General features: G+C 44.8%; 1 protein-coding gene across 32 annotated transcripts in view; it reads right to left on the bottom strand.

Moving 5' to 3' along the window:
• Positions 1–12,464, bottom strand: part of NRXN3 (neurexin 3) — a 1,528,794-nt gene that overhangs the window by 1,430,297 nt on the left and 86,033 nt on the right. For 23 of the 32 annotated variants that reach the window (XM_073242065.1, XM_073242042.1, XM_073242041.1 and 20 more), the window contains exon 3: positions 2,753–2,770. The exons of the other annotated variants lie outside the window; for them this stretch is intronic. In XM_073242065.1, the coding sequence (XP_073098166.1) occupies positions 2,753–2,770 (18 nt within the window). The remainder of the gene's footprint in view (positions 1–2,752; positions 2,771–12,464) is intronic. 32 annotated transcript variants of the gene reach the window in all.

The raw sequence follows: 12,464 nt of genomic DNA on the forward strand, positions 1-12,464 counted from the left end.
ACCCTGAACCTCCTTCGCAGACTAGGGGGAGAGGGCGGTGGATTTTCCCACACAGAAGTCCCGGGAAGTACCTCCTGACCTTTTCTCCTGGGTGTCCAAAGCACCCTCTCCGTGTTCCCAGTCCATCTCCTGGATCTGGGGAAAGGTGCTGCCTGCCCGACTACAGCTCCAGCTCCATCTGCGTTTCACAGTAGGGTTGCTTCTAAGCAATCTCCTCAACATGTAAAATTAATCAATCATTCAATCGTCCCTTATAGTCTCCCATTAGCCCCTGGCTAAATAGTTACATTAGCTTGAATCCCCAGTTTGTCTTCCTGAAGGGAAGGGGAAAAATCAGAGAACCACTAAAGGCTTCTTGTTTTGGAGCCTCCAAGGCCACAAGGGAAGGTTCTGAACCAGTCATTTGCTTCAGGCTCAGAAACCACAAAAAAGCAAGGGGTCAGTGAGTGACAGGATTGGCAGTCGGCTCTGGACACCTCAGAGGCAGAATCAAGCTGGAATACCCTTTTGGCCCTGTTGTTCAATGGCCGATATACCTCAGCACATCACTTAACCTCCTGGCCTCAACTTCCCTGGCAGGAAAATGGGGCTCAGCCAACACTCCTCAGAGACTCACTAAGAGGATAAGATAATTGCCTTGAAATTGGAATGGTGTTGTGTTGGGCTAGTTGCAGCTGTTCTTATCTAAAGTAGGGTCACCCACTGACCTCCACCCCTTTGAAGAGACAGAGAAGGGCTTGTATGATGTGCACTGCATTTCACTCCAACACCCCGTTTCACCTGGGACCAACGTGGCACCTTCATGAGAACTAGAAAAAGGTGCTCCCTGGTCAGAGGTAGTGCCAGGGCACAGGCTTGTCCAGAGAAATGCAGGCTGGATTTTAGCCCCCACTCATTCCCTCAGCTGGAGCCCGTATGCAGGGCACAATACACAAATCAAAGAGGGCACCTGGGTCACATCTCTCCTGACAACCAGAAAGAGGAAGGGTTAAGCCAAGTGATATTTTTACAAACAAAACTTGAGGTGCTGGGTTTACTCCCTCACCTTCCTGAGGTACCCCAGAAAATATCATCCTAGCAGAGAGGCCTTTCCTGCCCACCCTCTAAAAATTAGCAACTTCATTTTTAACTGCTTCATATTTTCTCCGTAGCACTATATACACACATTATATGTAATATGTATATGTGTGTACATAGTTTTTTAGTTCAAGGTCTGCCTCCAACTAGGATAAAAGATCCATAGGGACAGGGATTGTCTTGGGTTTTGTTCACTGTCTTATCCTTAGTGCCTATACAGTGCCTGGTACATAGTAGGTTATCATAAGTACTTATTGAGTGATTGAACCAAAATACAGAAAGAATGCATTAATGGTATCTTCCTGTCCCCGTGCTTTGGCTCAAACACCAGTTATTTTCAAAGGTTGGGGGTGGGCTGAATAAACAAAAACAGGGAAACCCTGTGTATAGCTAGGGATGACGGGTTGTGTAATATCCCATATAGATCAATAATCTGAGACTCTACGTAAGCCTGGTTGATTCTTTTAGATATTCAAAAATAATAAAGGATAAATTCATTTGGAAAGAGGGCTGCTAATAATGGAAATGTCACATTACCCCCAAGCATTAGGAAATACTTAGGAGACCTTCAACCACTGAGAACTGTCAGTGATGGAATTTCATCATTTTTCCAATGGAGTGTTCATCAGCTCTGCAATCTGAAGTCCCGAGTTCAAATCCCAGCACTACCACTGACAAGCTCTATGACCTTGGGCAAACTGCTAACCTGTCCAGCCCTCAGTTTCCTTCACATTAAAATGGATATAACAATACCTATCTTGCGCTGATGTTATAAGAATTAAATGTTAAAAGGACTAAACAAGAAAATGTGTATGAAAATACCCAAGAAAGATGACATTCCCTTCTCCTTTGGTAGGGTTAATTATTCTTCCTAATTCCAAGTTCTAGCCACTTTTATAATGCTCTCTAAACCATTGAAATCATCTGACACTTCTTATCTATAAATGGTTGTACCTTCATATGTGTGTGTATATATATATGTGTCTGTACACACATAATACACACAATGCTTAAAACTAGAACTCTGGATAAGTATGCATTTTAAAGAGGAATAAACTATTATCCTAAGGATGGTTCCTCCATTTGTTCATTGACAAAAACCATTCCTCTTCCTTTCTTCTTTTTTATTTTTATTTTTTACAGTGAGCATGTATTAATTACATAACCAGGAAAAAAATATTGTTAATTTCATTGTTGAAAAGAAAAGCCATTTCTTAGAATAAAAAGAAACCTAGTATCATCCAATTCCTATTTTCCATGTTAAGTATGTTATATCTTTAACTTTCAACCACAAGAAACTGTGGCAGGTAAGTAGATTCATGGAAGGCAAAAACGCTCATTAAATTGGAGAATACATATCTTAAGCATATCTTTTAAAATATTTTCCAAAAAAATGCTCATTTCCACCTCTCTGGTTCACCCAGAAATATTAATCAGAAGGAAGTGATTCATAAGCATAGGAATCACATTGTCTTGGTTTTAAGATGGTTTTTGAAACCAATGCAAATATATTAATTCATGGCATTTCTTCTTAATCTACACTGATGAAAATGCAATGTTCTTAGATTTCTGTTCTGTTTAGAATCCCTAGAAAAAGGTCTCACTCAGAGTCAAACCATGCGCAATCTAGCAGAGGGGAAGTTTCCACAGCAGCTGTGCAAACACAAAGACTCACCTGGACCTTGACTGACATCTGTGGCAGCATTTTCAAAGGAAGGGAAAGGGAGAGGAGAGAAAGGGGGAGAAAAAGGAAGAAATGTGTTAGCAGCACACACACACAATGCAATGTGCCCTTGCATGACTATCAAGTTCATGCAAGACCCAAAGGTGCTCAGCTTCTGAGCACTTAGTTCTACCTTCACCCAAAAACCACCCATGCAAGCCGAGGGGCCGAGCTCCCTTTTCACTATGCATGTAGCTAAGAGAGGTGAGCTTCACATCTGTCCGGAAAGACATCATCCTGGAATCAGATAGGGCACCAAAGAGCCAAGCAAACTGGAATCCTGCAAGAATATTAGTTAAAATATTCTGGTTGATTTCTGCATACCCATACCCAAGCAAATCCTCCTCACTCCAGGTACAGAGCACTGGACATGAAGTCTAAGTTTCCCCACAGAGAGAAAAACTAATAATAAACCACTCCCTTGAGGAACGGAGAAAAAGAGGCATAAGAATTAAGAGCAGGTTGCAGCATTATTCACCACACAAGACTGAAGGACGCAAGATCACAAAACATTTATAATTCCCTCCCTCCCCAGGTTTCCCAGTGACCATTCTTCATCACAGACAGCAGTGTGTGTACAAGAGATTGTGTGTGAGTAGGCCATTTGCCATACAAATGGAAATTCTGCCTCCCCCTTTCATTTTTCTCCTTGCTTTTCACCCATCATTAATGACAGGAATTGCCGTTTGAAATCACTTTGACAGCTACAAATAAACAGCAAGCCCTGGGATGGCTGACATTTGAATTAAGCCAATGAACTTTCAAAAAACGAAGAACACTACACTCCCATCATCTCCATGAACGCAATCTCCTCCTCCTGCCTCTCAAATGTGAAACAATCATGCTAGGGAAGGCAAACCCAGAGCAGCCCAAAGCCTTGTTAAAACCCCCAGATGCGATCTAATAGGATGTACCACAGCTGAGAAGGTCCAGGGGGCTGCTTCAGGAAACCACTAGCCATCCAGGCAATCCTGCGCGACTCCCTTAGAATCACTGAATGGTGGCTCTGGGATATCCACAGGCATCATCTAGTTTAATTCATTTTTTGCTAGGACGGAGGATGAAAGAGGATAAAAATCTTTCCCAAAGTCACACAGCGAGTTCAGGGACAGAGAGCAGAAAAGAACCTAGATGTCTTGAATCCCATCTCATTTGACATTCAGTCAACTAAATCCCAGGTCCCTCAAGGGCATACGGGCTAACACAGAGTTATGGGGGCACTGGGTGAGACCCTCCTAACTACCCCATGAGTGAGTCGTGGGTTATTCTTTGTGCCTCTAATGTGCTACAATCAGATTTGGAAAGCTTCAGCAAGTTTTTAAGGAACTGGAACTCTTGGCCCAGGACAATCCGGGTGCTGACCTCACAGAGCTGGACTTCAGCATCCAGGAGGGGCACCCCACAGCAACGGCTGAGCATTTCTCCAGCACAAGCCCTGTATTCCCTCCAAGTTGTATTTGCACAGAGACAGTGAGCTCTGAATCATGCCTTGGCCACACCCCCTTTCCAATTTTCTGGCATTGTTATATTTAGGGGTGGAGTGGCAGCAGGGAGGAAGGAAAGAGGCAAAATAGAAGAGGTGGGAAGGGAAAACATGCTGCATAAATAACTGAGCAGGGCCAGTAACTGACGGATGCATTGCCTGGAATAGTGGTCGTCAAAATACCCTTTCATTAAACAGGATATCAAACTATTTACGTGTGGTGGAGCTCAGTGATGGGAATGTCGACACCATGGTTCATAGAAACAGGCTCTTAGAGGGCACCAGGGCTCAAGGGAGACAGAATACCTTGGGACATCAAAGTGCTTCTAATACTAAACTGCCCATTTGGACATGGTGTTTACAGTCTTAAATTTTGGAGGCCAACTGATCTGGGTTCAAATCCCTGCCTGCTACATGGCCTTGGGTCTGTCATTGAACTTCTGAGTTGCTGTCCTCAACTATAAAATGGGAAAATAGCAGAGCCTCCGTAATGGCAGTGTTAATGCTAATTACTTGAGATTAAATACTCGTAAAGCACTTAACTCAGCACAAGGCAAACACAGAGTAAGTTAGCTATGCTGATTGTTATCATTTTGAATTACCACAGACAAAATTAACAAAAATGCTGACCAGATGGCTCCCTGGAAACACCAAGAGACCACAGGAATTAACCGATTTTTCTTCTGATCATTTGGGTTCAACTCCTCTACTGGTGAGTGAAGATGTCCGCTCCATCCTTTGCCGGCTCTGGGTCTCTTTCCTCCCTCCCGCTCCTTGGTAGGAAGTGGGGCAACGGGGAGCGAAAAGGTTCTGGGTGAGCAGAAAGGGTCAAAACAAACTCCATTTTATTTCTTTTGTTTTCCCTCCTGAAGCCTTAGTTTGGCCCAGTTCTGGTAATGCACCTAAAAACTACAGCCTCTCTTCTGGCCAAGGAGGGGCAACAAGGCCACCAAAAAAGCCCTCTTTAGTGGGGGATTAGGGTCCAAGCTCAATTCCTGGCTGTGGCACTGAGCTGGAGGCAGTTCTGGGTGTTCTGTCCATTTTGAGGAGTAGAGAAACGCAATATCACCTGTGCCCTGTGCGTCGCCTGCATCTCTGCATTGAATTCCAACCAACGGAATGAATGCCAAACGCAGCAGGGTTGGGAAGAGGAGGGATCTGAACCTCAACAGTGTCCATCTGCTCTACTGTCCATCCAGCATCTTTTTCTCCTTCTTGTGGGAAGACACATCCCAGCTGTCTTCCGGGGAACCCACGTTTCCCATCCTCAATCTGTGTGGCTTTGTAAAGATGATCCCCACCCCTACCTTAGCTTCAAGAGCAGACATGTGATACAAGCCAGGTCATGAGAATTGAGAGTGGGGGAGGTGGGGGGTAGGGGCAGTCCTCAGCTAGACTGCCGGGATTCAGGCTCTGACTCTACATGTTGTGTAGACTGTACCAGTTGCCTAAGCTTTCTGTGCTTCACTTTTCTTATCTGTAAAATGGGTGTGATAATCGTTCCTACCTCTGGTGGTTGTTATGAGGAGCTTAGAACAGGACCTAGTGTATGCAAAGCCCTCAGTTAATGTTAGCTGATAATGATATTACCTGTATATATGAGAGGACAAAGGTATTTAAAAACTTTTCCCATAGTCACCCAGCAAGGAAGGCTGCCCTAGGATGCAGCTGAGAGTGGTATGACTCCACAACTGGCTGCCTCGCCTCCGCGATCATCCGCAGAGCTCCCTCTGCCCATGGCTGCTACTGGTATACAGCGTGGAGTCTGTGATAGGGAGCGGCATTGGGCCCTAAGGTGGGTCAGAAGAAACACACCTATGTAATTATGTGTATATATCAAATTTTAATAGATAAGAAGTGAGGACAAATTGCTGAAGAAAAGGCAGTTGACAACCAGATGAGATTGATCCAGGGGAGGTGGCATCCTCTCCAGAGCCAGCACTTCCTCAGCTCCCTCCTGCTGTTTTATTTTCTCACCCTGCTGGGCCTGTAGTTTTCCACAACTCCACTGCATTTAAATCTATATTCTATTTTCTCTCCTAGAAAATAGGTCAGAACCAAGGCAGAGTTCACCAGGTGGGGTCCCAGGAGATTTGACTGGGCCTCACCTCCAGCAGGCTGGCTGGGCAGCCCCCACCCCCATGCTCCCCAAACCTCCTCCAGGAATATGGGGGCTTTGGGGGTGGAAGCAGTGAGTGGGGGAATCTTGGACTCCTGCCTCTTGAAATGATCCAGTCCAAATGAGGGGCAAGGTGGGAGGGCTCCCCAGCTCAGCCATCCTCTGCAATTGCAACAGCAGCAGACGGGGAATCCTTTCTTTTCCCACATGGTTAGAGAACCAGATCTCCCCAAACTGCAGGAAATCATTTGCTTTGAACTTTGAAATAGCCATGTTTAGTGTATGCACTTGTGGCTGAAGTTACTGTTGAATAGGCAATATGTGTCCATGGGGTACTGAGTGGAGGCAGGAATGCCCTGATTTACTTCTTCCCTAGTTGTGATGCCAAAGAGAGTGGGTGAAGGGTGGCAGCAGCTTTCAAATCCTCCTCCTGGTTTACTCCCCCATCCCTGGTTTAAGCATGGCATTTCAGACTGGCCCGGAATTCATTTTCATCAGGATTTTTTCCCCGAGTATTTTTCGAGCACCTGTTAACCACCAAGGTCAGAGTGAGCACCAAAGCTTGGAGGACAGGAGACAGAAGGTGCCAGGTTACGTGAGCAAGTCCTCAGTCCTCCTGTCACAACAGAAGTAACCAATACTAGCTGAGCAGGCCCTGCCCAGACCCTGTGCATTTGCTAGCCCCTGCCCAGTGTTCATCAGGTATATAAAAGACTGTTTCTCACTTTCCTCATGTATCAGTTCAAATATTACTTCCTCGGAAATGCCTTCTTTAACCACCGTCTCTAAAATAGGGACCCTCCTCAGCCACTTACCCTGATGTTCCTTTCTTCATGGCACTAATCACCATCTGACATCACAGGATGGGTTTATGTTTTGTTTATATCCCCCTTAAAATACAAGCTTCATGAGAGCAGTATTGTCTGTTTCATTCACTGCTTGTGTCCAAAGTGTGCAAGCAGGGCCTGGCCTACAATAGGTGCTCAGCAGTATGTACTGAATGGTGAATAGATCATCTCAGTTGACTCACTGAAGCAGATACTATTGGCATCTCCATTTACACATGAGAAAATAGAGGCTCAGAGAAGTTAGGGTATATGCCTATGGACAGAGGGGGAGAACTGGGATTGGACTCTAGGTGTCTTAATTCCCTTACTATTACAAATACCATTTTCTTCTGTGTTGGCCTCAATATCAGGTGAATTGTCTCCATAGGGAAGCATACATGGAATATTGCAGCACCAGAGAAAAAAGCAGTCTATTTCGGTTGATTTTAGTAAAATTCCCTGGGAAGGCTCTCATTGAGTTAACTGTTTCTGAGCCAATTACTGTGTCCAGTATCACACGCCAGAGAATGGATGTGCAGGTAAAATGGGATAATGTCCATATATCCCTGGCCCAAAGCAATACTACTCATAATAAAACTCACATTCATCAATCATTCTATGCACTGGGCACTACACTAAGTGCTGTATATACATTCTTGTTTAATTCTCATCACAATTCTAAGAGGTAGGAACATTATTCATCCCATTTTATAGACAAGGAAACTAAAAGCCAGAGAGGAGGCTCTGTCATTAATACCTCCTATACTCAGAGTAGCACATCAGATAAGGGCTGAGATATATATCAGCCATGAATGTCAGGCATCTCATGGAAGCGAGAAAAAGACACAGCCCAAGGCAGAGGGTAGGGGTCAAGTACAGTAAGACCACAGGCCTGGGCAACTGGAGCCCCTGCCCCAGGCTACATGCTGTAGAGGGCCTCCACCTACCACCCTAGAACCTGATGACTCCATAGGGCCAACTGGATGTTCCCACCAGAACCAGCAGCCTCTGCAGCTAACCCCCTTGCAGAGCATACTCCAGAACTCAGAATTCCTTGCCCAAACTACCCCTTCCGTGTACCTCTTCCCCAGGCCATTCTCTCAAAAAGCAAGCCAGCCCTCTGATGTGTACATTCCAGTGTCAAGAAATGGCCAAGGGAAGGCTGCTTTCAGGAGCTGTGGACTTCTATGGGCTGGGGTTTTCAGAAAAATGTCCACAAGCATCTTTATGGAGCTGGAGGTAGAGAAAAGGGAGGCTGCCACTGGCCTCCATGTACATTCTTGCCCCAGGCCCACAAACACCAGAGCAGGCCTTCAACTGAGGATTGCCCCCAACGATAACATCAGGAGGAAACCAAAAGAGGGCAAAGACCTCGTCTCCTACCAGTCTGTTCTTTCTTGCCCCTGTGGAGAAAGAGCATAAGAGTCTTCCCTCCAAAGACAGAAAAGATTCTTTTAGTTAAGAGCTAAAGCAAACTCCTAGCACCAAAGAGGCTGGTTTCCCACATCCGCGGGCCCTTTCTGGCTCTCTGTGGCTGAGCTCTTCAAACACAGGAAGAGTTGTCTCTCCACAAAAGGCCAGGTGGTATTAGCTTCATCCCCAACACAGAGCCCACTTATCTGCCTTTGTAGAAGACTGAGCCCCCCCTCACCCACCAAGCCCTGATGCTGTTTGCTTTTGTTCTTTGATGCTAATAACTCCAGATTGCAAGATGGGGCAGAGAGGTGGCTGCTGAGTCAGGTGCCAGCCAGCCTGGGAAGGAAGCAGCAGGGACAGCAGGGACAGCAGGATGAAAAGCAGAAAGGAGCCAGGACAGCCCTCCTGTGAGCCAGGTACCCACTTGCTCAGATCCCTTAGGGGCATGGACACATTTGTAGTGGCTCTTGGCTTGAGGGACAGAGCCTGAGAGACAGTTGGGGGCGAGGTAGTCTGCTCTGATTGTTACGGATACAATCAGAGATCAGAGCAGACAGCAGGTAATGTTCTTTTTTTTTTTAATGCTTCAAGGGTTTTGAACACAGACGTGGGGGTAAGACAATCAGGGCTTTGAATTCTAGCTTTGCCACTTAGTATTATTGTTGTCAAAATACTTTTTGTCAGAAATACTGTCAAGAACAGCTTTACCTTCCTCTTCAGCCACATGGGAATAATGGCAAGAGTCAATTCTGCTAGAAGCACCCAGGCATTTCTACAAGTCTCTGTGTTATGCAAAATCCCACAGTAAAAACCACAGGGCTTATAGGGAAAATGGGGTTGGGACATGGCACCCCAAAACTTTATCAGTAGCACTAATACAAAATAGGGGCCAGTTTTACATGTACTAAGTGGTTAGGAAATACATAAATGCTACAATAAGTGTAGCACTTGAAAAAGAGCTAAAATTTGCTTGTAGAGAAGTAGGAAGCTTGTGCATTGTTGCAAAGTAGTGAAAGAAAAATCACCTGAAACTGGATGGAGAGTATACCACCAGATGTAGATGGGTGCGCTCATAACACACATAGTAACTCACGTAGCAGGCACATGTAGAAGATGTGTGCATTTTGTGTATTTCTACACACCTTGGTTCAGCTGGCTGAGGTTTTCTGCCTTCACCTAGTATTTCTCATGGACCAAATCATGCATAATCGAAAGCAAAATTATCATGCTCAAATCATTCCCTAATATATCAATGGCATCAGAACAAATTTGCATTTTCAAAACAAGCTTTATAATAGAACTGACTGTACGTAATTTAAATGACTGTTTGGAGGATCAAATGAGATGATCCATATAAACTGCTTAGCACAATGCCAGGCACAGAGTAAACATTCAGTAAACACTTTCTGAAATTGTTATCAATGTCTCTGCTGGCCTGTTGGCACATCCCTTGTCGACTGAAAGTGCCAAGTTGAGCTTCTACAGAGCTGCCTAAGCCTTGCAAACAAAAGGCATCTCTAGCTAAATATTACCTCCCAGTGTGAGGCCACGAGGTTGGCACCTGCAATAGGCTCCCACCCAACCGGATGAAGGCTTTAGGAAAGTCCTCAGAGCAGATGGGCACTGCCAAGGGACAGGACCTGAGTGCCAGCCTCCTAGCTAAAGAAAATACTATGTTCCCCAAAGGAGTTCATGATGCACCAGGGAGAATGCACACTGCCTCTCAGAAAACAGAAAACCAAGGGAAGGACAGACCTAAATGAGAGGCTGGCTCATCATCTGGTAGGGCTAGAGTGGAGTGCATCTCAGGAGGGGAAAAAAATCCATCAATCCTCATGATGGAAAAACAGCCTATGCAGACATCTTCAATTTCCTGCTTCCCGTAGATAGCACAGGGGGTAAGAGGCAGGTGCCAGAGTCAAGAAGACTTGAGTAAAATTCCTGGTCCTTCTACACACTATGTATATGAGCTCAGGCATGTTACACAAACCTCTCTGAGCCCTAACTTCCGCATCTGTAAAATGGGAATATCTACTTATTTTGCAGGACTAATATAAGGGTTATAAGGAGTTAATGTATGGGAAAGCACTGCAAAGGTGTCTGGCACAGAGGCCGTACTAATCAATGTTGGCAAATCATAATCATAGTTCACCTGAGAGATTTCTTTGAGACCAAAAATTTGTCCTCTTTCCAAGAATTCCTGGCTCTGTGAGAAGACTAATTCCTCGGGGCTTAGACCAAGTGGAAAAAGGTCTGGGAGAAGTAAGGGTTTCCTGGTTTCCCAGGGTTTCAGCCAAGGAGAGTTCTACAAATTTTGTAATTCGATAGAAAGTGCATTGGAAGAGGCCTAACATGCTGCTTCTCTGTAGGGGCCTGTTACTGGGGGAGGAGTTGGGGGAAATGAGCCCTGCACCTTGAATCAAAAGCCCTGGTTTTTGTTTTGTGCTCCTAGTTTTTTGTTGTGGTGGTGGTGGTGGTAGTAAAATGCACATAACATAAAATTTACCATCTTAACTATTTTTAAGTATACAGTTCAGTGACATAAAGTACCTCCACATTATTCAGCCACCACTACCATCCATCTCCAGAACTCCTTTCATCCTGCACAACTGAAACTCTGTATCCATTAAATAACTGCCTGACCCTCTTCCCCAGTTGCTGCCAATGCCCATCCCACTTACTGTTGCAGTGAATATGACTACCCTGGGAGCCTCATATGAAGTGGATCATGCAGTATTTGTCCTTTTGTCACTGGCTTATTTCACTTACCATAAGATCCTCAAGGTTCATCCGTGTAGCACGTGTCAGAATTGTCTTACTTTTAAGGGTGAATAATATTCCATTGAATGTATATGCCACATTTTGCTTTCATAAGCCCTGGTTTGGGGCCGTAATTTTCCAGCCTGGTACCAGCTGTGTGACCCTGGGCAACTCACAGCCTCTCTGAGCCTCAATTTCCACATCCATAACTGGTATTAAAAATAAGATGAAGTGAGGTACCTATTCACAGTGATATTAGAAATTTTAAAATATGGCCCAAAAGACAAGTGCAGGAATCATTGTCCATTATAATCTCTGCTGTTTACTGAAAACTCCCATGGGTCTGGCCTCTGTGGTAGCATTGCACATATTATGGCCTCATTTAATCCTGTAGATGTAGATACTATTGTCATCCCCACCTAACAAGGAAACCAGGGCCCAGGGCAGTTAACATCCCCAAGTCCACTTCACTCATAATTAGTAGTAGCCAGGATCTGAATTAAGATTTTTGTTAGCTCAAAGCCCTTTTCCTTCCCACAGTGTGATCCACCCTTCCCCAGTTATTTCCTCCCTCACTGGTCTAACCACCCAAATCTGTCACCCTAAGGGACATGGGGGGCAAATTTCAAGAAATTGGCCTGGGCTAGCCAATTCCAGTGGCACACTGATCCATAGAAAGTATCGATTGTCATCAAATATTTTAGAGTATCTACAAGATCTGCTGCTGGGCTGTATCTCAGGACCCATACTTCAGAGAAAGGATTAGAAACTGGGGCAACAAACCCAGAACTGCATTCCATAAAAATACAAAATCCAGCAAGATATGAATAGGAGTTCCTTGAGAAAAGGAAGGAAGGAAGGAAGGAGGGAGGGAGGGAGGGAGAAAAAACTCTGTGGCCAATTAGGAAAAAAATGAGTCAAATAAAATCAAGCATATCCATGGCAAGAACTCAAAAACATTGGACAATTTTCCTTCCATAAAATACCTAGTAACATCTCACAGAATACAGTTTGAGAAAGGCTGGCTTTGAGGTTCTCAAAACAGCTGGGAAGGCTTTT

This window comes from Manis javanica, chromosome 8 (genome assembly GCF_040802235.1).
Source record: "Manis javanica isolate MJ-LG chromosome 8, MJ_LKY, whole genome shotgun sequence".
NCBI lineage: Eukaryota > Metazoa > Chordata > Mammalia > Pholidota > Manidae > Manis > Manis javanica.